Source organism: Chiloscyllium plagiosum, unplaced genomic scaffold, assembly GCF_037043375.1.
Source record: "Chiloscyllium plagiosum isolate Xiang-an unplaced genomic scaffold, Cpla_swu_hap1 HiC_scaffold_9, whole genome shotgun sequence".
NCBI classification, from domain to species: domain Eukaryota; kingdom Metazoa; phylum Chordata; class Chondrichthyes; order Orectolobiformes; family Hemiscylliidae; genus Chiloscyllium; species Chiloscyllium plagiosum.
This window is the reverse complement of record NW_028270147.1, coordinates 28,046,970-28,070,708: the sequence shown is the minus strand read 5'-3', so window position 1 is coordinate 28,070,708 and position 23,739 is coordinate 28,046,970. Positions and strand designations below refer to the sequence as shown.

The following is a 23,739-nucleotide window of genomic DNA, read 5'->3' as shown; positions in this document are numbered from 1 at the left end:
TTAAATTTCCATCATCTCAGTTCCAGATAATTGACCCATGTTTGAGACTCTCCAGCCAGGGAACACAGTGTCTACTCTGTCTATCTCTTTCAAAGTCTTGTACTATGTAAGAACCCTTCTCATCTCCAAAATACATAGAACCAATTTGCTCATTACAACACAATCCTCTCATCGCAGGAACCAATCTGGTGAACTTCACTGGGCTGTCTTCAATGTAAGTATATCCTCTCCTGTACATGGTGATGAAAACTGTGCATAGTATTTTAGGTCTGTTTCACTAAATTTGTACAATTGCGACAAGGCTTCTTTATTCTTGTACTCATTGCAGTAAGGGCCAATATTTACCTTCCTAATTTCTTGTTGTAGTTGCATATTAACTTTCTGTGTTCCCTGTACGAAATCCCTCTGAATGCTTGCATTTACAAGATTTGTGTCTTTGTAAAAAACTTCTGTATCACTATTGTGAGCAAATAACTTCACGTTACACCCCATCTGCCACTTTCTTGCCCATTGACCTAACCTATTTATTTACTGCTTTATGAACCACCCAACACCACGCATTCCTACCCAACTACTTCCATCCCTTTAATGCAACAACAATAATATTTTCACAGAAAAACCTATTCTGACTACATTTTAAAGTATGCTTTTGTTAAATACAAAAGAATGAATGTTTTGGCAACTAATTTAAGAAGCAAATACAACCTGATATGGCTTAAGCTATTTCTCCCAAATACACTGTTAAACACAAATAATAAATATAGCTATTTTCAGTGTTTTGGTTGGTTCTTTAGGGCTAAATGTTTTTAACTGGTGTTAAGTTGGCAGTTTCTTACCATTCTGTATGTGCGTTTACACATTTAAAAAGGTTTGACATTGAGCTTACCTTCCTGGAGAAAAGTCCAACTCTCCAAACCTGACACAGAGATGATATTCAAATATATGCACCCCACAAATAGAAGCCACAGTGCACAGCAACATTTACTTCTCTGCAACAGTAAAGGCATTCCTCTCCTTGCTCTTGCTGTTGGATTGACTCAGAATAGAAGGAGGTCGCAAGTTGAAGAGGGAACAGGCGCATCCTCAGGAAACCAACAAACCATGAAGCAGGTCTGCAGTACAGTGTGGGTCCACACCCTCGCTAAAACCACACCAAATCTGGATCAACTGAACCAACACTGATCCTCCAACAGCATAGCGCAACCAAAAAATCTAAGACTTCACTCTTTATCTGCCTGTGATAGCTTACTCCACTTGACTTTCCAATTAGAGTTCCTAGAAAAAAGGGGACCATACACCAGAGAATTAGAATTCTTGCAGCAGAGCAATGTGTATATACCAGAATCAATGTAGTGCTTTGTGCTCCCAATGCTAGCTGATTGACAACCTGAGCCTAATAGCTCATGTAACTGACATTTTTTGTAAAGAGAGTTCTGATGTGTAAATGAGGAAAAGGATGCTAAGGAAGGGAGCTACTTTTGAAACACAAGAGTAATTCTCCAGACTCACCCAGCACTAAAGAAGGGTGAGCTGGGGCTTAATTGAGCAGCAGGGAGAAAATTCTGATGGTATATGAAACTTTTTTTCTTAACTTCTCAGAACTTTTCAGATGGGTTGGTTTGTTCTGACCTGTTTTGCATTCATTAGCACATCATGAATATTCATTAACACCCCTGCCCACTGAACCTTTGTTCAGTAATATGTCATTAGCCAACTTTTAAGAGTTTAGGCTGAAGTCCGTCTGGATCAGGAGACTTGTCAGCCAGAAACTCCATCAGGTTGCTCAGTACCAATTCCCTTGTGATTGGAATATCGCTGTATTCCATTGTCTCTTCCTCCTTTTGATTTGTGTCAATGCAAAGTAAGTAGAGAACAAAAAAGGCCAACACGGTGTGTCTTGTATGGGCTACAACTCTCATTTTACGTAAAAATTTGGCCAAAGTATCCTTTCAGATTCAGCCTGTGTATGCTGGCTTTCCATTCCTCTGACTACCTCTTTCTCCCTCTTCCTCTATTTGTTCAAGGTCTCACATGGTCACAGAATTTCTCTTCTTGCATTGGCAAGAACAATCAGAACTTTGTTGTGGCTACAGAGCAAGAACTTACCTGATTGGTCTATGCTTGGAAGCACTGCTTTAAACTCATTATGCAATAATTTGGTTCAGGAAAAGATCTCATTCTTTCTTTTGGTTTGGGGGCTCAGCTTGGTGTCATTATTCAGATTAGCAAGAACTGACCTGCTCATGTAGTAACTGTTGGTCCATTCTTCCTGATTCATTTGACATGCTAAAATCTTGAGAACCCAGCCCTCTCCATCTGTACCTTGTTTTCCATCAGGCAAATTATTGCCCAGATTATGCCAAAAGGATGACCTCCCTCTGACTGTATATTGTATTAGTGGGGCTAGACAGATGGATTCTTTTGGTCATTTATATTGTGTATAAAATCCATAGCTTTTTGTGCCAAATAGCTCAAATATTCAGTTCAGTTGGTTAATTTTAGAAAAAACTGTAGTTAGATACAACTGGCATTTTGGCTTTAATGATGGAATTCTTCAAATAATGGCTTTGTTGGCAGTACTCACACATCAGAGTCAAACTACACAGACTCAGAAGGTGATTTAAATCCCAATGTAGAGACTCAGAGGTTTTAAGGTTAAATCTCACTATAGAGACTTGAATGCAAAAGGTCCACCCTGATACTACAATCCAGTACAAAGTTGTGGGAGTGTGAGGAGGTGGTCGAAGGTATCCCAGAGGGAACAGTCACTCTAGAAAGCTGACAAGGGAAGGGAGGAGAATATGTGTACGGTAGTAGCATCATGTTGGAGGCTGGTGGACTGGTAGGTGAGGACCAAGGGGACCTTATGATGTGGCCCCATGGTGTCTTCCCAGGCAAATGCAGAAGGTGTGAAACCTGCCAGTTTATTCCCTCCCTTATCGCTATCCAACATCTCAGACACATCTTCCAGGTGAAACAGTGTTTTACCTGCACTTCTCTCAATCTAACTACTCTCTATCCAGTCAGTTATATTCACTGCTTATAATGTGGTCTCTAACCAGATTGCAGAACAGCCATGCTCTGACTGCAAAACTGACCCTGATCTTCTGGATGCCTGCCACTTCACACCACCCTGTCCCTGGCCAACACCTCTGTCGCAGGCTTGCTGCAGTGCTCCAACGAAGGTCAGTACAAGCTAGAAGAACAGCACCTCATTTTCCACTTGGGTACCCTGCAGCCTTCAGGACTCAATATTGAGTTCAATAATTTTAAGGCCTGAGCACCTTCTCCCATGTCCTTGTCCCTACCCCCACACACCAGGCCTTGTCATCCTGTGGGCTGGTATCACGACCATCACATCGTCAGCTACTAATGGTCCCCATTAGCAATTATTGATTTTCCCAGGGAGACCTGTACTATTCATTTGTCTGTCCAACTGTTGTTCTCTTTCTGTGCGCTCCATCTCCACCTATAATTTACTCCTCCACTCCCCCCCAATGCTACCCCACCTTACCTTTAGCATATGCACTAAACATTTTCTAGCTGCGGGGCAAAAGTGAGGACTGCAGATGCTAGAGATCAGAGTCTAGATTAGAATGGTGCGGGAAAAGCACAGCAGGTCAGGCAGCATCCGAGGAATAGGAAAATCGACGTTTCAGGCAAAAGCCCTTCATCAGGCTTTTACCCGAAACGTCGATTTTCCTGCTCCGTTTTCTAGCTGCAATCAGTTCTGAGGAATAGTTATTGGACCCAAAACATTAACACTGATTTCTCTCCACAGATGCTGCCAGACCTGCTAAGTGTTTCCAGCAATTTCTGTTTTTGTTTTTGATTTCCACCATCTACAGTTATTTGCTATTTTTTGTTCGTGACATTCATTTAAATGCTGGCTACAAAGTAAAACAACATATTGCTGAAATAGTTTCAAATTAAACTTGATAAGGTGATTTGAATAATATAAACTTGGTAAATTATTGAGAAAACAATGTCTAATTCATTGAATCTATAGTGTGGAAGCCAGCCATTTGGCCCACACTGATCCTCTGAAGAGTATCCCACCCGACCCACTGCCCCTTACCCTATATTTCTCATGGCTAACCCACCCAGCCTGCATATCCCTGGACACTATCGACAATTTTGCATGGCCAATCCACTTAACCCGCACACCTTTGGATTGTGTGAGGAAACCCTCACAGACACAGGGAGAATGTGCAAACTCCACACAGACAGTCACCCAAGGGTGGAATCAGATCCAGGTCCCTGGCACTGTGAGGTAGCAATGCTAACCACTGAGCCACTCTGCTGCCCTGTAATTGATAATACTGGTTTTAAAAATAGAAAAAAAAATCTGTAATAGTTTTATATTGCTAGGATTTCAAATAAATCAGTTGATTTTATTTTGAATTGTAATAGGTAAATTTGGTTCATAAATAATTTTTCAGTGAGAATAATTGAGGCATTTTTTCAATGAGCAAGAGATGTTCGTTGCTCATAACGGTGCCACAACTGGAACTCTAAGTCAAATTAAAATAATATCACAAAGTGTTATTTATACATCCTCAGTATCGACCATTGAGCCAAGAAAAGAACATTTAATGGAAGTGATCCTTTTGATTTGTACTACAGTTTTTTTGTACTGAAATATTCTGGGGTTTAGAAATGAGGAAACAACAAGAGAGACTGAAAGTAGAAAAGTCAGTTTGAGAAATAGAGACAGACAAGTTTATACTGAAGAAAAGGCACTTTGTGATCACAATTTTTTATGCGCTTGCAAATTAACCCATTTATTTCCTCAAGGAAGGAAGATTGTGAGGAGCAATGGAATGGCACAAGGCCTGGATGGGGCAACTAGGAGAGAAGGGCCAGCAGTTATTGTCCATCCTTGATTCCCTTGAGAAGGTGGTGGTGAATTGTCTTCATCAATGCCTTCAATGTGTAGTCTACATCCACCCAAATTGCTGTTAGGCAAGGGGTTCCAGGATTACGACCCAGTGACATAAAGGAACAGCGATATAGTTCTAGTCAGGATGGTGTGTGACTTGGAGGGAACCTTAAGTACCAGTCCTTCTAGCTAGTGGAGGTTGCAGATTTGGAAACTGCTGTCTAAGGAGCCTTTGGTGAATAGTTATAGTGCATCTTTTAGATATGGAGAAAGTGAGAACTGCAGATGCTGGAGACCAGAGATGAAAAGTGTGGTGCTGGAAACGCGCAGCAGGCCAGGCAGCATTCGAGGAGCAGGAGAATCGATGTTTTGGGCATAAGCCCTTCTTCAGGAATCAAAGAAGAAGGGTTTATGCCTGAAACATCAATTCTCCTGCTCCTCGGATGCTGCCTGGCCTGCTGCGCTTTTCCAGCACCACACTTTTCATCTTTTAGATATTACAGACTGCTGCCACCATGTGTCGGTTAGATGTTAGATGAGTGCCAGTAAAGAAAACTCCTTTGTCTTGGCTGGTGTTGAGATTCTAGAATGTTAGAGCTACACTTATTCAGGCAAATGGAGAGTATTCCATGACTTCCAGGTGAAGCAGCATTTTACCTGCACTTCACTCAATCATTGTAGTCTCCTCTATATTGGGAAAGAAAGACATAGATTAAGTGCCCACTTTGCAGAATACCTACATGCTGTCCGCAAAAGCAACCCTGAGCTTCCAGTTGCCTGCCACTTCAACATACCAACATGTTCCCTGGCCAGAATCTCTGTCTCAGGATTGCTGCAGTGCTCCAGCAAAACTTAGCGCAAGTCCATAGAATATCATTTCATTTTTCATTTGGGGACAGTGCAGCCTCTAGTTCTCACCATCAAGTTCAGTAACTTCGATAAGTCTGATTCCATCCTTCCATGTTTTTTACCCACCACTCCCATACCCTTGTCCAGTCATGACATGTGTTGCTTTCAACCCATTCTCTCCTACTCTCAGCTCTCATCATTTATTCAGCATTTCTTCCGTCCTGGCTTACTATCAATAACCCCTTTGTCCACCTACCTCTTTCTTATCTCTCTCTCTCTTTAGGCTCTGTTTCCACCTATCTTAATTTGATGACAGAGCAGTGCTCCGAAAGCTTGTATTTTTAAATAAACCTGTTGGACTATAACCTGGCGTCGTGAGACTTCCAACTTTGTACACCTAACAGTTCACCTCTCTCTCCCTCCCCCTCCAACTTTGTCTCTTCATCACTTTTTCCTAGCTGCTACCAGTTCTGATGAAGAGACACCAAACTTGAAACGTTAACATTGCTTTTGCCCACAGATGCGGCCAGACCTGTCGAGTTTTGCCAGCAGTTTCTGTTCTGTGTGTGTCTGTGTGTGTGTGTGTGAGAGAGAAAGAGAGAGAGAGAATTTCTTACAACTTGAAAGGGACAACTTCACATTAGTCTTGGTTGATCAGGGAGCCCACACACTCCTACTATCTGCCATGGACATGTTGGAAAGATTATGAAGATTGATCATTAACCTGTTTGGCTACATTGTGCATGCTCCTTCTGTGGTCAACAATTTCCAGACAGGCCTTGAACCCAGAGCAACTGGTACAGAGGCAGTGCGCTACCTCTTCAACCATAACATCTTTCCAAAACGGCACCTGAAATACAAGGTAATGCTAACTCATTGCAAAGCTAATTTTCTGAAATTAAGATAACTTCAAGTTCTGACATCCATGTCCCTTTAAAAGAAAAGATTGTGTTCATTTTCACCTACTCATTCGATTGAGACGACAGATTTGAGGAACTGACCTCACCGCTCAGTGAGCAGAAGAAGGAAGCTGGCAGGAAACAGGCCATTGACTTTCCAACTGATGCTCTCTCAGAATTACGACCTTGTGTTGACAATTGCCTGTAGCAAGAACGCAGGAGTAGGAGGAAACTACTTAACCCTTACAACAGCTCCTGTCATTTAGGTTCTTCTTAACTATGCAGTATGCTTTTGTTATCGAGGTGAATATATCCCTTTCCTTGATAAAATGATTATGTACTTCACATTATGTTAAAGGTGGATAGGAATCACTTAACAGCATCAAAGTTATTTTCCCTCACGTGAAAGGAAATAAATTGGCAGGCAGAATGGAGTTTAGTTTAGATAAATGGGAAAGCAAATCTTAGCAGGACTTAGACACTTAATGGTAAGGTCCTAGGGAGTGTTGCTGAACAAAGAGACCTTGGAGTGCAGGTTCATAGCTCTGTGAAAGTGGAGTCACAGGAAGATAGGATAGTGAAGAAGACATTTGGTATGCTTTCCTTTATTGGTCAGAGTATTGAGTACAAGAATTGGGATGTCATGTTGCGGTTGTACAGGACATTGGTTAGGCCACTGTTGGAATAATGCATGCACTTCCGGTCTCCTTTTCTATCAGAAGGATGTTGTGAAACTTGAAAGAGTTCAGAAAATATTTACAAGGACGTTGCCAGGGTTGGAGGATTTGAGTTATAGGGAGAGGGTGAATAGGCTGGGGTTGTTTTCCCTCGAATGTTGGAGACTGAGGGGTGATCTTATAGAAGTTTATAAAATTATGAGGGGCATGGATAGGATAAATAGACAAAGTCTCTTCCCTGGGGTGGGCGAGTCCAGAACTAGAGGGCATAGGTTTAGGGTGAGATGGGAACAATTTAAAAAAAACCTAAGGGACAACTTTTTCATGCAGAAGGTGATGCATATAAGGAATGAGCTGCCAGAGGAAGTGATGGAGGCTGGTACAATTGCAACATTTAAAGGCATTTGGATGGGTATATGAATAAGAAGGATTTGAAGGGATTTGAGGCAGATGCTGGCAGATGGGACTAGATTGGGTTGGGATATCTGGTCGGCATGGACGAGTTGGACCGAAGGGTGTGTTTCTGTGCTGTACATCTCTATGACTCTATGTGAAGTGCCACAAAATGTCAAGGAGAGAATCAGCTAATGGAGCACAGAACAAAATACAATTTAAAAACAAGTCTGTACCATGAAATCTGGGTTATATTAAACAAGATCAAAACAAGCCAGAAGAAACACACCATGTCAAACAATATCAGTGGAGAAAATACATTGAATATGAATATAAAACAGAAAGTGCTCCAGAAACTCAGCAGCTTTGGCAGCATCTGTGAAAACAGAAACAGAGTTAAGACTTTGAATCCAGTATGAATCCTCTCTGTCTCTCTCTCTCTCTGTACAGATGCTGCTGGACCCGTTGCATTTCTCCAGCACTTTCTGCTTTAATTTCAGACCTGCAGCATTTCGCTTAGTTTTCAAGTTAAAGTTAACTCTGCTTCTCCCTACAGATGCTGCCTGACTTGTTGGAAATTTTCCAGGCTTTTTTCTCTTTTTCTCAGATTTCCAGCATCCACAGTGGGCTATCATTTCTTTATTTTTTTTTAAATATTGCTTATTAAAGGCAAGGGAGATTAATGCTGAGGAAATGGAGCTTGCTAATTAGAACACTCAATTTGGATGTCAAAAACACAATGTTGAGTGTTGCACGACAAGTAAAATTCCCTCTCTGTCTTGCCCCAGATCGATACTGATTGAACTGAACTTATCAATGGCTTGTAAAATCTCCACTACCCTCAGCTTCTTTGCCGATCGATCTTTCCAGGATTCTGTCAGAGACAGGTGCAGGGGTCTTGAAGCCTGTGGCCAGCAATGCAGAAGACAGGTGACTTTTTCTTATTTATTCTTTCACAGGATGAGGCATTGCTGGCTAGGCTGGCGTTTCTGAATAAAGCAGTATAAATCGGAAAGGAACATAGTGGTTGCAACTGAAGTTCCAGTTTAAAGTATACCAGTCAGACCAGAACATGTCATTCCACATGTTCAGGCACACAGGAATTCAGCGGAATAGAATAGAAATTTAATGTCATGTGTACTTTTACATGAAAAGTACAGTGAAAAGTTTTATAAGTCGTTCAAACACGGCACCTACATTAATTAGGAGAGGGATGAGGCAAATCAGCCCTTCGAACATGCTCCACCATTTAACATGATCATGTCTGATCTTGGTCACAATTATATGCTCCTGCCTGCTCCCCATAGCCCTTTATCCCACTTTTCATTAGAATTATATCTATTTCTATCTTGAGTCTGTTGATTTATTTTGCCTCCACTGCACTCTGTGGCAGTGAGTTCCACAGATTCAAAACCTGAGTGGCTTTTCTTTCTGAGTTGCTGCCCACCTTGGTGGCTCAGTGGTTAGCACTGCTGCCTCACAGTACCAGGGATTCTATTTCGATTGCAACCTCAGGCGACTGCCTATGTGGAGTTTGCACATTCTCCCCACATCTGCGTGGTTTTCCTCTGGGTGCTCTGGTCTCCTCCCACAGTCCAAAGATGTGCAAGTTAGGTGGATTAGCCATGTTAAATTACCTATAGTGTCCGGGGATGTGTAGGCTGGGTGCGTTAGTCATGGGAAAATGTAGAGTAGTGGGGAATGGGTTGATGTGGACTTGTTAATGGCCTGTTCCCATACTATAGGAATTCTATGATTCTTGCTCTGCCAGGGCTAGGAATTTTCTCACCTTGACCAGTGATGCCCCCCCCCCCCCACCACCTCCCCCCCCCCCCGCAGCTGCAGCTTCCCAAACGTGTCATGTGTCATCAATTGTGCACATGACAATTGAGGCAGAGAACACGCTGAAGACACAATTCAGTATCAGAATAAATCTGGAGTTATCTTCCCACACCAAGTTGACTAGCAACTTTAGATTACCTGTGTTGCATCTGTACCATATTAGACATTATTGATATTTGGCTGTACAACAGCAGCAAGGTACAGGGCTGCAGACCCACCTTTAGATGATTCCAAAGAGGAGGAAGAGGCAACAAGTGACATGTAAAATTCACCATCAGCCGTACCAGCGCCTGGCTTGTTCCCACCGCTTTAATGTTCACTTAGATTTCAATTACGTACCCAATTTGCCAACCGCCTTCAAAATCCAATTTTGATTCTCATCCTCCATCTTACTTTAACACTGCCACAAAATTCAAAACAGTCCTGCAAACAATCAAGAAACCCTTTCACACCAAACCCAATTGCCTCAAATTGATTAATAACCTTCACTAAGAAATACAGGACAACCCCGTGGTAGATGAGAAGGTCTGGATAATAATTGCCAAGGTCAGAATATTTTAATTTTACCATCACAAAAATAATCACATTTCACTGGCTGTTGACATTAAGCCAACATGGCTGAATGCTGTCTGCTCTGGAGTTGTCTGATATTTAATTCTGTCACAAAGAAATTGGGAAGACCCCAACTCTCCAACTCCAATGGAAACTGTGCTGACCTCCAACTCCTCCTATTCTGCAGTTAAATAGCTGAATCGAGGCATCAGTTCTCTAGCTGTCACTCCTCCATGTTCTTTGAAATCTTCTCCTGTGAGAAGGGAAGGAAGAAACCCAAACCATTGGCTGAGAGTGACTAAGGGGGAAGAGGCATGATATTGCATAATGATGAGCGCGTGTCAGTGGTGGACTGACAGATTGGAAATGAGGAAAGGCTTAAACAGAGGATGAGTGGACTTGCAAGACAAGTTGATGAGAGAACTATTGTGCTGCATTAGGCTTGAGAAGGTAGAGTAGGTTATGGTGACAAATCAGGATGTAGATGCTTTTGCCATTGCTCTCACTTTAGCTGCCCTGTTTAGATCAGTGAAATAAATTCTGCATTGGATTCAGAAGGTTGAGAATATGCTCAATCTCCTGATCTCCTTTCCCTCTTCAAATCCTACATTCTCAGTCATGATTTGAAGATGCCAGTGTTGGACTGGGGTGCACAAAGTTAAAAATCACACAACACCAGGTTATTGTCCAACAGGTTTATTTGGAAGCACCAGCTTTCGGAGCACTGCTCCTTCATCAGGTGGTTGTGGAGTAGAAGATCATAAGGTGCAGAATTTATAGCAAAAGTTTACAGTGGATGTAACTGAAATTATATATTGAAAAAGACCTGGATTTTTTGTTAAGTCTCTCATCTTTTAAAATGAACATGCTGGTTTCAGTCCTTTCATATGTAAATTGCAGAACTTTTTTAAAGTTACATTCTCAAGTGAACTTGAACAATTGGTGTCACGTCGGCCCAGATAATGAATTTAAGGTGTGGGGTGCCCTGTGTGTACCAATCAGTGACCTTAAATGTTTTGACCCTCCTGATGTGATGCAACGGTATTTTTCTCCAGAATTTGCCTGCAACACCTTCACTCAGGTATCATTGAAGCCAAGCATGGTCTTTGTTTCCGTGGCCATACCTTTTTCTCTCATTCTTTCCTTCAACTTGAATATTTAGAGTCCAGGTTGTATTTTGTAAGTTGTCACATCACCCACTGATACTAATTAACTTGGAAATCATATGATAGTAGTGGTGTTTAAAAATGTAATTGGCAGATGTACCTCACAAGATTCCTGTTACATTTCCTGTCCTTCCCCCACCCCTCAATCCACTGTCAGCATGTCTACACATTAAAACCCAGCCCATGGAAACTGGCAATATGGAATGTGGATAAGTGTGAGCTGCTGCATTTTGGGATATCAAATGTTAAGGAAAAGTATACAGTTAATGGCAGCATTTGGAACCACATTGATGTACAGAAGGATCTTAGAGTTAAAGCCCATTGCTCCCTGAAAGTGGTCATGCAAGTAGATTGGGTGGTGAAGTAGGTATATGACATGCTTGCCTTTATTGGTCGGGGAATTGAGTCAGGATGTCATGCTACAGTTTTGTAAGACTTTAGTTAGGCCACACTTAGAGTATTGCATTCATTTCCGGTCACCACATTACAGGCTTTGCAGAAGAGATATACCAGGATGCCGCCTTGATTAGAGGGAATAAGGAGAGGCTAGAAAAATGTGAATTGGTTTCTCATGAGCAGCAGAGGCAGTGGGGAGGATTGATAAAAGTGTATAATATTATTTTAAAATTCATGCAACACCAGATTATAGTTCAACAGGTTTATTTGGAAGTACAAGCTTTCGGAGTACTGCTTCTTTGTCAAGTAGCTACCTGATGAAGGAGCAGTACTCTGACAGATTGTACTTCCAAATAAACCTGTTGGACTATAACCTGGTGTTGCGCGTTTTTTAATTTTGTCCACCCCAATCCAACACCAGCACCTCCACATTATAAAGTTATGAGATACATAGAAAGGTTTGATGGTCAGAACCTTTTTCCCAAAGTTGAAGTGTTTAAAACTAGGGAGCATGCATTTAAGGTGAGAGAAGAAAAGTTCAAAGGAGACATGAGGGGCAAGTTCTTTTACACCAAGAGTGGTAGGAGTCTGGAACGCATTGTCAGAGGTGGTGGATGAGGCAAATATGATAAGGGCATTTAAGGGACTTTTAAATTAGCATATGAATATGCAAGGAATGGAAGGATATGGACCAAGAGCAGGCAGAAAGGATTAGTTTCATTTGGCGTCATGTTCAGCACAACATCATGGGCCAAAGGGCCTGTTCCTGTACTGTACTGTTCTATGTTCTAATGCAACCCTTCAGACAATTATGTCTGTACTTTCTCTTTGAAAAAGCACATTTGTGCATCATTTTATAAATCTTAAAATATGTCTTTTAGAATCTTCACCCATCAAAATTTAGTTGATTGTATAAATGCATTGATTGGACATCCGGAAAAAGAAATATCTTTCAATTAACCTTCAGACGCATATATTTGACTTCAAAGCTGAACTTTGAGAAGCCATAGGTCAGTAAAGAGGACCAATTACACCCTTCTAAAGTCCAATGTAATTTGGACAAACGTATTACTTCTCGACTATTTGGGGTTCAAAAAAATAGAAAATTCTTCACAGAAACCTTAGCACATTTAGTGATGTACAGCATTTTGTTAACCTCGTGCTCCAGGTTACCATTGGCAAGTTTGCTTACCATCACACACACACACACACACAGACACTGTTTAGAGTGTGTATGTACATACTATAAAACACCAACTACACTGAAAACATTCATTTTTTTCTTTATTTCATGGCAGGTGTGCATTGCTGACAAGGCCATCATTTCTTGCCCATCCCTAATTGCCCTTCAGCTGTGTTGGTTGTTGGGCTATTTCAGAGGGCAGTTAAGAGTCAACCACCTTGTTGTGGGTCTGGCATCACACAGAGGCTGCACCGGGTAATGATGACACATTTCCTTCCCTATAGGCCTTTAATGAACCAGATATACTTTTTTGTAACAATCAATGGTAGCTTCATGGTATCATTACTGAAACTAGTTTTGCATTTTAGACTTTTATAAATTGAATTTGAATCCCACGAGCAGCCATGATGGGATTTGAACCCATGTCCCCACAGTGTTAATCTGGGTCCTTGGATTACTAGTTCAGTGATATTGCCAGTACACCATCATCTCCCCACTGCACACATTCAAATGACTGACTTCATCATTAGTATTGTATTTCACTCAGTTTTTTGTTCCAACTGCCACGTTGCAGAGAGTCTTGTTCTTAAGTTGGAATTGAGTAATGCTGTCTTATTTATCGGATGTAAAGATGCCATTTCCACAGCTGATTTTCAGGTGAAGCTGGGCAGGCAACCTCAATCTCACAACTCACAAGATAGTTTGAAGATCCCTATTCCATCATTTGGATTAGAACAGTCATCCACTCTGTCACAGGGATTAGGGAGAGGTCTTAAACTCACATCAATCTTTATAATGTGGAAGTAATCATTTCTTTTCATATTTTACTTTAGCTTGTTGGCTCATGGTGCAAGCAGTCAACTTCAGGCTTTTTGCAATCTCTTTGAACAGGGATTGTAGACTGTGGAGCAGTCTGTGAGCATCATTAGCATGAACCCACATGACCTCAGGTAGTGTTCCTATTTGCATGAGCCCAGGGGTAGCCTGGATATCACACTTCTTCTGCTGTAGCATCTATTCCAGCATAAGTGAAGTTTTCAAATAAAGCTGTGTTCACGTAAGCCTATGGAGAGAAATTAACAAGTTTAAATACTTATTACAGGTATATTTATTTTTCCCTACGCCCTCAAAGTACTGATATCTAACTAGGCTGGATGATGCGGGCAATGATATAGTGCCCATTAGAAATGGATACAGACGATTTGATCGCATTTGTTTTATTTATTTTTCATAAGTGGAGATGCCTGGGACTCTAGATATTGCCCATCACTGTGTATCCTTGTGAAGATCATAGTGAGCTGGCTTCTTGAACTGCTGCAAACTGTTTGGTCAGGACACCCACAACACTGTCAGGGAGGAAACTGCAGGCTCTTAACCCAGCTACAATGATGGAATTGGCACTACATTTCCAAGTCTCGATGGTGAGGCAATAAGAAGGAATCTTGAAGCTGATGTTCCCATCTATCTGCTGCCCATGTCATCCTAGATGGTAGTGGTCAAGAGTTTGGAAGGTGCTGCCAAAGAAGAATTGGTAAATTTCTGCAGTAGATGGTACACATTGCTGAATAAGACAGTGCTGGTAGAATTCGGTCTTCACTTTTAATCCATAGATATACCCTCTTGCTAGCCTTACTATTCCCAAATTTATCTGACAGCCATTGAGACAAGTATCACGACCAAGTCTCCAGGTGAAATCAGCAAGGCTAGCCTATGTCAGGGTTGAAACCTTGGACTTTTTTTGGTATGGATATCCCTGCCTGGTTGTTAACTCAGCTTCCCTTAGGATCAACCTACAGACTAAAGAAGGATGCCTTGCATTCTGTTGGATGCTTTCTCTCTTATTTAATGGAGCCATTGCTGCAGCCCAGAGAGTACAACCCCTCTTCTACTGTGAATTAACAGGAATACTTACTAGTGCATAAATATAATATTTCCCTGTCCCTCAAGCAATCATATCTTTGTGTATGACAAAAATGTGGTCAAAGAAATAATTACTTTTACTGCAAATTCACAATCACTTGAACCTAGGGTTCAAATTGTTATTTTTGTTTTGCAAAGGACCATTCAGGGTTAAATACATCTCAGTAGTTTGGGCGGAATTCAAACAGATTCCATGTTCGACTGTTCTAACCTCTCCCACTTTCACTATTAAAGATATATTCATAACCTAATAAACCATAGAGTCAAACCATTACAATCATCACTTTCCAAATCAAGAGACATCGATTTAATGCTCTGAATTATTGATTATGCCAGTGATCAACTCCACTAGTTTTTGACTAGGAGGCAATGTTAGACTAACTCTGTCTCCAAAATACTGATTCAGTGATTGCAAACATCAATTTGATGTGTCATGACAGGCACCAAGACACACACTGAGACCCCTGGATTTCCTTTGTACCTGTGGAGACATTGCAACATATGTGGAATGGGACCTTCTCTTTGTTCTGGAGCCAATGAGTGCTGTGCCCAAATATTGGGATTAAGTTATTGTTGAAGAGAAAGTGAGGACTGCAGATGCTGGAGACCAGAGTTGAAAAATGTGGGCTTATACCCGAAACATCGATTGTCCTGCTCCTCGGATGTTGCCTGGCCTGCTGTGCTTTTCCAGCACCACATTTTTCAACAAATGAGGGTATTGTCAACAACTTCTTACACCTGAGTGGCTTCCCAATTTTTCTGGCGTGCAGGGTAGCAGGTGTAGTGGACAGCAAAGAGGGTTACCTCAGATTACAACAGGATCTGGACATGATAGGGCAGTGGGCTGAGAAGTGGCAGATGGAGTTTAATTCAGTTAAATGCGAGGTGTTGCATTTTGGGAAAGCAAATCTTAGCAGGACTTAGACACTTAATGGTAAGGTCCTATGGAGTGTTGCTGAACAAAGAGACCTTGGAGTGCAGGTTCATAGCTCCTTGAAAGTGGAGTCGCAGGTAGATAGGATAGTGAAGAAGGTGTTTAGTATGCTTTCCTTTATTGGTCAGAGTATTGAGTACAGGAGCTGGGAGGTCATGTTGCGGCTGTACAGGACATTGGTTAGGCCACTGTTGGAATATTGTGTGCAGTTCTGGTCTTTTTCCTATCGGAAAGATGTTGTGAAACTTGAAAGGTTCAGAAAAGATGTATAAGGATGTTGCCAGGGTTGGAGGATCTGAGCTACAGGGAGAGGCTGAACAGGCTGGGGCTGTTTTCCCTGGAGCGTCGGTGGCTGAGGGGTGACCTTATAGAGGTTTACAAAATTATGAGGGGCATGGATAGGATAAATAGACAAAGTCTTTTCCCTGGGGTTGGGGAGTCCAGAACTAGAGGGCATGAGTTTAGGGTGAGAGGGGAAAGATATAAAAGAGACCTAAGGGGCAACTTTTCCACGCACAGGATGGTATGTGGATGGAATGAGCTGCCAGAGGATGCGGTGGAGGCTGGTACAATTGCAACATTTAAGTGGCTTTTAGATGAGTAAATGAATAAGAATGGTTTGGAGGGACATGGGCCGGGTGCTGGCAGGTGAGACTAGATTGAGTTGGGATATCTGGTCGGCATGGATGGGAAGGAGCAAAGGGTCTATTTCCATGCTGTACATCTCTATGACTCTATGACTCTAAGTGGACATAAAAGAAGCACCCTTTGGTAACTATCCTCATGTTGGCCCTATACACTTCAATGTTGGACAAAGCTCTTGGACACTTTCCTGGAGGACAATGCAGCATCACTTCCTGTTCAATTTCAGGGCCACGGTGATTGTGGCTACACAGAGGGATTACAAGGGTTTTGGCCAGCTACTCAGGGAAGTTACATGCGCTGCAATCTCTGTGCAAAGAGAGCTCTGCAGAGATGACAAAGAAACTTGAGGAAAACAGAACATATAAAGAAATAAAAAAAAACTTGACCTATTTCTGTGGAAAATCTATACATTTATTCAGTTGAAATTTCCACCCATGACTCCTTTGCATCTGCACACAGCAAGCATTTTGGGCTTCACAACAGCTGTTGTGTAACCCACAACAGAGGCCCTTCAGGTTAGCAGCATTGTTATATCAATAACCAACTGTTCGTGGGTCATTTACATGACTGAGCACTACTCACTACTTGGCTAACAATCCCAAATACTTTTGAATTACCTTTCTTGCTTCAAGCATTCGGTTCAGTTGCACTGAAATCTGTGCAAAGGTCGGTCGCTCATAGGGCCGGTCCCTCCAGCATTGTCTCATGAATTCATAGCTAAGAAAGTTTCAAAAAAGCAACGATAAGCATTTACGCTGGTATACAATATTCGATTTTCTTATTGAATATTTAAGTTACAGCAAGAAATATCAAAGGGGAGAAAGTCAATTTGAGATTTGCCTGTTAATTAACTATAAATTGGCTCCTTGTAAATTGCATGAACTTGGATAGATTAGGCTTGGATTTAATAAAAATCTATTATAAGGAGGCAAAAAAATTAAAATAAGCTGTTTCAATAGAGATAACATTGCATTGAAATAAAAAATGGTGACTTATTTTTATATAAACGTGCCAAAGGCACTTCGCAGGAGTGTTATAGAACACCAAAATATATTAGGAGATAACACTTCAAATGATCAAAATCAAAAAGGTAGGCTTTAAGAGTTGTCTTAAAAGAGGAAAATGAAGCAGAGAGCCAGAGAAACAAACACAAAGAATGCTGGAGAAACTCAGCAGGCCTAGCCACATCTGTGGAGGGAGAAACAGAATTGACATTTCGAGCCTGGTATGACTGTCCTTCAGAAGTAGAGTGGCAAAGAGATATGGCAAAGCTTGGAGGCTAAGCAATGGAAGGCATCGCCATCAGTGGTGGAACAATTAAAACTGTAGATACACAGTAGGCCATAATTACAGGAACGAGTTATCTATGTGTGTTTTAAGGCTGTAGCAAATTAATAAGTGGGGAGAAGCCATAGAGGTAGAATTTCAGGCACTGACCTGAGATAGATTGGAATAATTGAGTCTAGAGTCAAGGCATAATGAGGATTTTAGCAATACATTAACTGACAGAAGAATGAGGTTGCTAATGTACAGGGTGAAAATTGGTGTCTTAATGATGGTATGAATGTGAAGTTGGAAGCTCACCTGGGATCAAATATATCCCAGTAGAGGGCATATAGTCTACAATTGAATTGTTGGATATGAATTCCAGATAAATTAGGATTAAATTGTTTGGTATTGTCCTCTCCCTTGCATTCTTTGCATATGGCATTGTTTGCATATAAGTATTCACTCAGAGACACATGCACCTTCATTATAAATAATCCTAAATGATGAGCCTGAGATTTCTTAGATAATTGTAAAATTAAAGACTAACCATTAATATTAAAAGTACTGATCAGAATGAGAGAAAAGGCATTTGAAAGAAATATATTAGTGATGCTATTCATGGAATTAAATGGTCACCAGTGTGGAAAACAAATATAAAACAAATAAAGACATAAAACACTAAAAGTTCTAAAAGCTTCGTGAGTATGGTTGAGACTGGGATTCCAGAGTCAGCACGGTGGCTGTAAATACGAGGATCAACAGTTAGACACTCACACTTCATCATCACAATTCAGAGGCTTCTCCATCCGGAAGCCCTGTGGTAATTTCTCATAAAGTTCTGCACATGTCATTCCACAATATGGTGTTCCACCTACAATAAAGAGACAGGAAATAGCACAAAATAAATAGGGAAACTGGACAGACTTCTTTTGATGTTAAGCAACATGAGAGTCCATGACATATAATACAGGCCGCCAAAAAATTCGAAAAGTAAGACAGTGTAATCCCAGCTGAGATTATTATTGGACAAGGCTGAAGGGGTAGGTCACATTTTTGTTTTGTTCTAACAAGGCGGAATTTCACTGAAATACAAACATGCAATGCTGCAGATTTGGTTTTCACAATAAAGCAAAATATTGTTACATAAAATAAATGAATAATTAAATGGAATAAATCAAACAATTCACATATAACATTTTGAAATGCCCAGTAAAAGACAATCACATTAATCCCATCAGCACTTCTTTGCAACACATTCAGGCAGAACTCCCTTCTCTAACATGTCTAGGGCTTAATTTAGTTGTGACTTTGATTCTCTGTCTTGCAAATTCAAAAGCCTTTTCCTTGAGTCTTCACACAACCAAGGTTCAAATAACCCATTTGGAATTTAACAAATCATTTCTGGTCTGGAACTTCCAAACTAAACTCTCTTTACACTGAAGGAACCCATTTCTTAACTGTTTGAAATAATCCCCTTTCTTCTTTCGGCGGCACGCTGGCTCAATGGTTAGCACTGCTGCTTCCTAGCACCAAGGTCCCAGGTTTGATTCCAGCCTTGGGTGATTGTCTGTGTGGAGATTGCACATTCTCCCAGTGTCTGCGTGGGTATCCTCTGGTTACTCCGGTTTCCTCCCACAGTCCAAAGATGTGCAGGTCAGGTGAACTGGCCATGCTAAATTGCCCATAGTGTTCGGTGCATTAGTCAGAGGGAAATGGGTCAGGGTGGGTTACTCTTTGGAGGGTTGGTGTGGACTTGTTGGGCCAAAGGGCCTGTTTCCACATTGTAGGGAATCTAATCTTCAGGATCAACTGTCTTATACAATCAGCTTCAGCCATGATTTCTACAATCTCAAACTAAAGAGAGTTTCTCAGGTTGAAACCTGATAAGAATTATTTAATATGTTTGCTTGTAATCAAAACAAATGCCCCTCACTCTTCATGAACTCTTTTTCTTTCATACAGTGTTTCAAAAGAAAAGCTAAGAAATAGAGTCATAGAGTGATACAGTACAGAACAGAGCCTTTTGTCCAACTCATCCACACTGACTAGACATCCCTATCTGATGTGGTCTCATTTGCCAGCACTTGGCCCATATTCCTCTAAAACCTTCCAATTCATAGACCCAACCAGATGTCTTTTAAATTTTGTAATTGTAACTTGCCTCCATGATTTCCTCTGGGTGCTTGTTCCCCATACATACACCACTCTCAATGTGAAAAAGTTACCTTTCACATCCTTTTTAAATCTTTCCCCTTTCACCTTAAATCTATGCCTTCTAGTTTTAAACTCTGCCACCCTCAGAAAAAGACCTTGTCTATTTACCCTATCCATGTCCCTGATAATTTTATAAGCCTAAGGTCACCCCTCAGTCTCCATTGCTCCAAGGGAAAAAGCCCCAGCCTATTCAGCATCTCCTCCAGCTTAAATACTCCAGTCCTGGCACCATCCTTGTAAATCTTTTCTGCACCTTCTCCAATTTAGTACTATCCTTCCAATAGAAGGGCAAACAGAATTGTATGCAGTATTCTAAAAGTGACCCCATTAATGTCTTAATCTGATTCCTGAAGAAGGGCTCATGCCCGAAACATCGATTCTCCTGCTCCTTGGATGCTGCCTGACCGGCTGCGCTTTTCCAGCAACACATTTTCAGCCCATTAATGCTTTAGACAACTGCAACGAGACATCCCAACTCTTATACTCAGTGTTATGAAAAAATAAGGCTAGCATGCAAGATGCCTTCGTCACTACTCTGTCTATCTGCAATATCACTTTCAAGGAACAATGCACCTGCATCCCTTGGTGTCTTTGTTCAGCAACGCTCCCCAGGGCCCTACCAACTACTGCTTAAGTCCTACCCTAGTTTGGCTCACCAAAATGCAACACCTCACATTTATCTAAATTAATCTCTTACCTGCTACTTCTCAGCCCATTGCTCGTCTGATCAAGATCCCATTTTACTTTACTATCCGCTACAACACCTATTTTGATGTAATCTGCAAACTTACTAACAACACCTTCTATACTCATATCCAAATCATTTATATAATTGATGAAAAGCAGTGGATCCAGCACTGATCCTTGTGACACATCGCTCGTCACAGGCCTCCAGTCTGAAAAACATCCCTCCGCCACCACCCTCTCTTTCCTCAAGTCAGTTTTGTATCCAAAATGCTAGCTTCGACTGGATCCCATGCGATCTAACCTTACTAACCAGTCTAACATGTGTAACCTTGTCAAATGTTTTACTGAAGTCCATACAGACAACGCTCATAAATTCATAAGTTCATAACATATAGGAGCAGATTTAGGCCATTTGGCCCATCGGGTCTGCTCTGCCATTTGGAAATGGCTGATATGGTCCTCACTCCCATTTTCCTGCATTCTCTCCATATCCGTTAAACCCATTACCAATTAAGAATCTGTCTAACTCCTCCTTAAAATTGCACACTGCCCCAGCATCCACTGCACTTCGGCAAATTCCACAGACTCACAACCTTTTGGGAGAAGTAGTTTCTCCTCAACTCTGGTTTAAATTTGCTCCCCCTTATCCTAAGAATATGATCTTTCATCCTAGAATGTCCCACAGGAGGACACATCCATTCCACATCTATTTTAACCACATCTTTTATTATTTTGAATACCTCAGTTTGATCTCCCCTCATCTATTGCTCTGTCTTCAATCTTCTTTGTCACCTCTTCAAAAAAACTCAATCAAGTTAGTGAGACACAATGTCCCTCAAACAAAGCCATGCTGACTACCCTAATCAGTCCTAGACTTTCCAAATGCATCTAAATCCTGTCCCTCAGATTATCCACCACTGATCTAAGTCTCACCATTCTGTAGTTCTCAGGCTTCTCCTTATAGTCTTTTAAAAATAATGGCATCACATTAGCCACCCTCTAGTCTTCTGCCACCTCAGTCATGGCTATTGCTGGTGCAAATATCTCAGAAAGGGGTCCAGAAATTTCTTCCCTAGCTTCCCAAAATGTTCTGGGAAACACCTGATCATGCCCCGGGGATTTATCTACCTTTATGCTTTTTAAGACTTTCAGCACTTCCTACTCTATAATATGGACACTTTTCAAGATATCACCATTTATTTCCTCAAGTTCTCTTGCTTCCACGTCCTTCCCGACAGTAAATACTTGCAAGTTAGTCATGAACACCTTCATTGACAGACAAATGTCACAAGCCACATATCAAAATACAAAATAAATGTTTTGGATACAGAACTGGCTCAAAGGTAGAAGACAGAGGGTGGTGGTGGAGGATTGTTTTTCAGACTGGAGGCCTGTGACCAGTGGAGTGCCACAAGGATCGGTGCGGGGTCCTCTACTTTTTGTCATTTACATAAATGATTTGGATGCGAGCATAAGAGGTACAGTTAGTAAGTTTGAAGATGACACCAAAATTGGAGGTGTAGTGGACAGCGAAGAGGGTTACCTCAGATTACAACATGATCTGGACCTGATGGGCCAATGGGCTGAGAAGTGGCAGATGGAGTTTAATTCAGATAAATGCGAGGTGCTGCATTTTGGGAAAGCAAATCTTAGCAGGACTTATACACTTAATGATAAGGTCCTAGGGAGTGTTGCTGAACAAAGAGACCTTGGAGTGCAGGTTCATAGTTCCTTGAAAGTGGAGTCGCAGGTAGATAGGATAGTGAAGAAGGCATTTGGTATGCTTTCCTTTATTGGTCAGAGTAATGAGTACAGGTGTTGGAAGGTCATGTTGCAGCTGTACAGAACATTGGTTAGGCCACTGTTGGAATATTGTGTGCAATTCTGGTCTCCTTCCTATCGGAAAGATGTTGTGAAACTTGAAAGGGTTCAGAAAAGATTTACAAGGATGTTGCCAGGGTTGGAGGATTTGAGCTAATAGGGAGAGGCTGAACAGGCTGGGACTGTTCTCCCCGGAGCGTCGGGGGCTGAGGGGTGACCTTATAGACGTTTACAAAATCATGAGGGGCATGTATAGGATAAATAGACAAAGTCTTTTCCCTGGGATCTGGGAGTCCAGAACTAGAGGGCATAGGTTTAGGGTGAGAGGGGAAAGATATAAAAGAGACCTAAGGGGCAACTTTTCCACGCAGAGGGTGGTACGTGTATGGAATGAGCTGCCAGAGGATGTGGTGGAGGCTGGTACAAGTGCGACATTTAAGTGGCATTTGGATGGGTATATGAATAGGAAGGGTTTGGAGGGATATGGGCCGGGTGCTGGCAGGTGGGACTAGATTGGGTTGGGATATCTGGTTGGCATGGACAGGTTGAACCGAAGGGTCTGTTTTCATGCTGTACATCTCTATGACTCTATATAAATCTTACACCTTACATCACAGAGGGATGTAAATGGTAGCATAGTTATGATGTTACCAGACCATAACCCAGAGGACTTGGCTTCTGCCCAGGTAGCCAGAATGCAGGCTGCTGGTGCTGGTAAAATACAAGGGAACCATGTGTGACTGCTCCCTAATGCAATCCAGAAAGGTTCTCCAGCAGTGGCCAGCTCACCTGCAGATTACCTGTCCTTCCAGGTGAGACAGAGGTTCACCTGCCTCTCCTCCAACCTAGTTTACTGCATCAGGTGCTCCCAATGTGGTCTTTTTTACATCGGTGAGACCAAATGTAAACTTAGGGAACGGGTCGGCGAGCATCTCAGCTGGTCCCGCAAGGGCTGACCGAACCTCTGCGGTCATTTTAATTCCCCTTCCCACTTCCTTTCCGACATGACCATCCTTGGCCTCCTCCATTGCCACAATGAACCAAACTGCAAATTGGAGGAACAACACCTCATCTTCTGCCTGGGCAGCCTACAACCCGGAGGACTCAACATTGAGTTCTCCAATTTCTAATAACCTCCCTTCCTATCCCCCGACCCCTTTCCCAGCCCCTCCCAATCGCTTCCACCACTCCCTGCCACCAACCGGATGCATTCCTCCCATTGACCAACCAGGTCATATCCTCAACCTGTATTCACCTATTCCCCACTTCACCACCCTAACCCCGCCACCCTCTTTTATTGCACCTCCCCTTCTCATGAAGAAGGGTTACACCCAAAACATCGACTTCTCCACCTCCTGATGCTGCCTGGCTTGCTGTGTTCTTCCAGCCTCCTGCTTGTCTATACTGTAG

General features: G+C 41.9%; 2 protein-coding genes across 2 annotated transcripts in view; both read right to left on the bottom strand.

Annotated features, from left to right (window-relative positions):
- Positions 1-1,007, bottom strand: part of mpl (MPL proto-oncogene, thrombopoietin receptor) — a 32,225-nt gene extending 31,218 nt beyond the window's left edge. The window contains exon 1 of the mRNA XM_087990266.1: positions 887-1,007. Coding sequence (XP_087846392.1) covers positions 887-1,007 — 121 coding nt within the window. The remainder of the gene's footprint in view (positions 1-886) is intronic.
- Positions 1,008-12,923: 11,916 nt separating this feature from the next.
- Positions 12,924-23,739, bottom strand: part of tie1 (tyrosine kinase with immunoglobulin-like and EGF-like domains 1) — an 89,146-nt gene continuing 78,330 nt past the window's right edge. The window contains exons 22-24 of the mRNA XM_043698905.2: positions 18,382-18,478; positions 16,956-17,055; positions 12,924-13,902 (exon numbers count right to left, since the gene is read on the bottom strand). Of these exons, the coding sequence (XP_043554840.2) occupies positions 13,831-13,902; positions 16,956-17,055; positions 18,382-18,478 (269 nt within the window). The 3' untranslated portion in view covers positions 12,924-13,830. The remainder of the gene's footprint in view (positions 13,903-16,955; positions 17,056-18,381; positions 18,479-23,739) is intronic.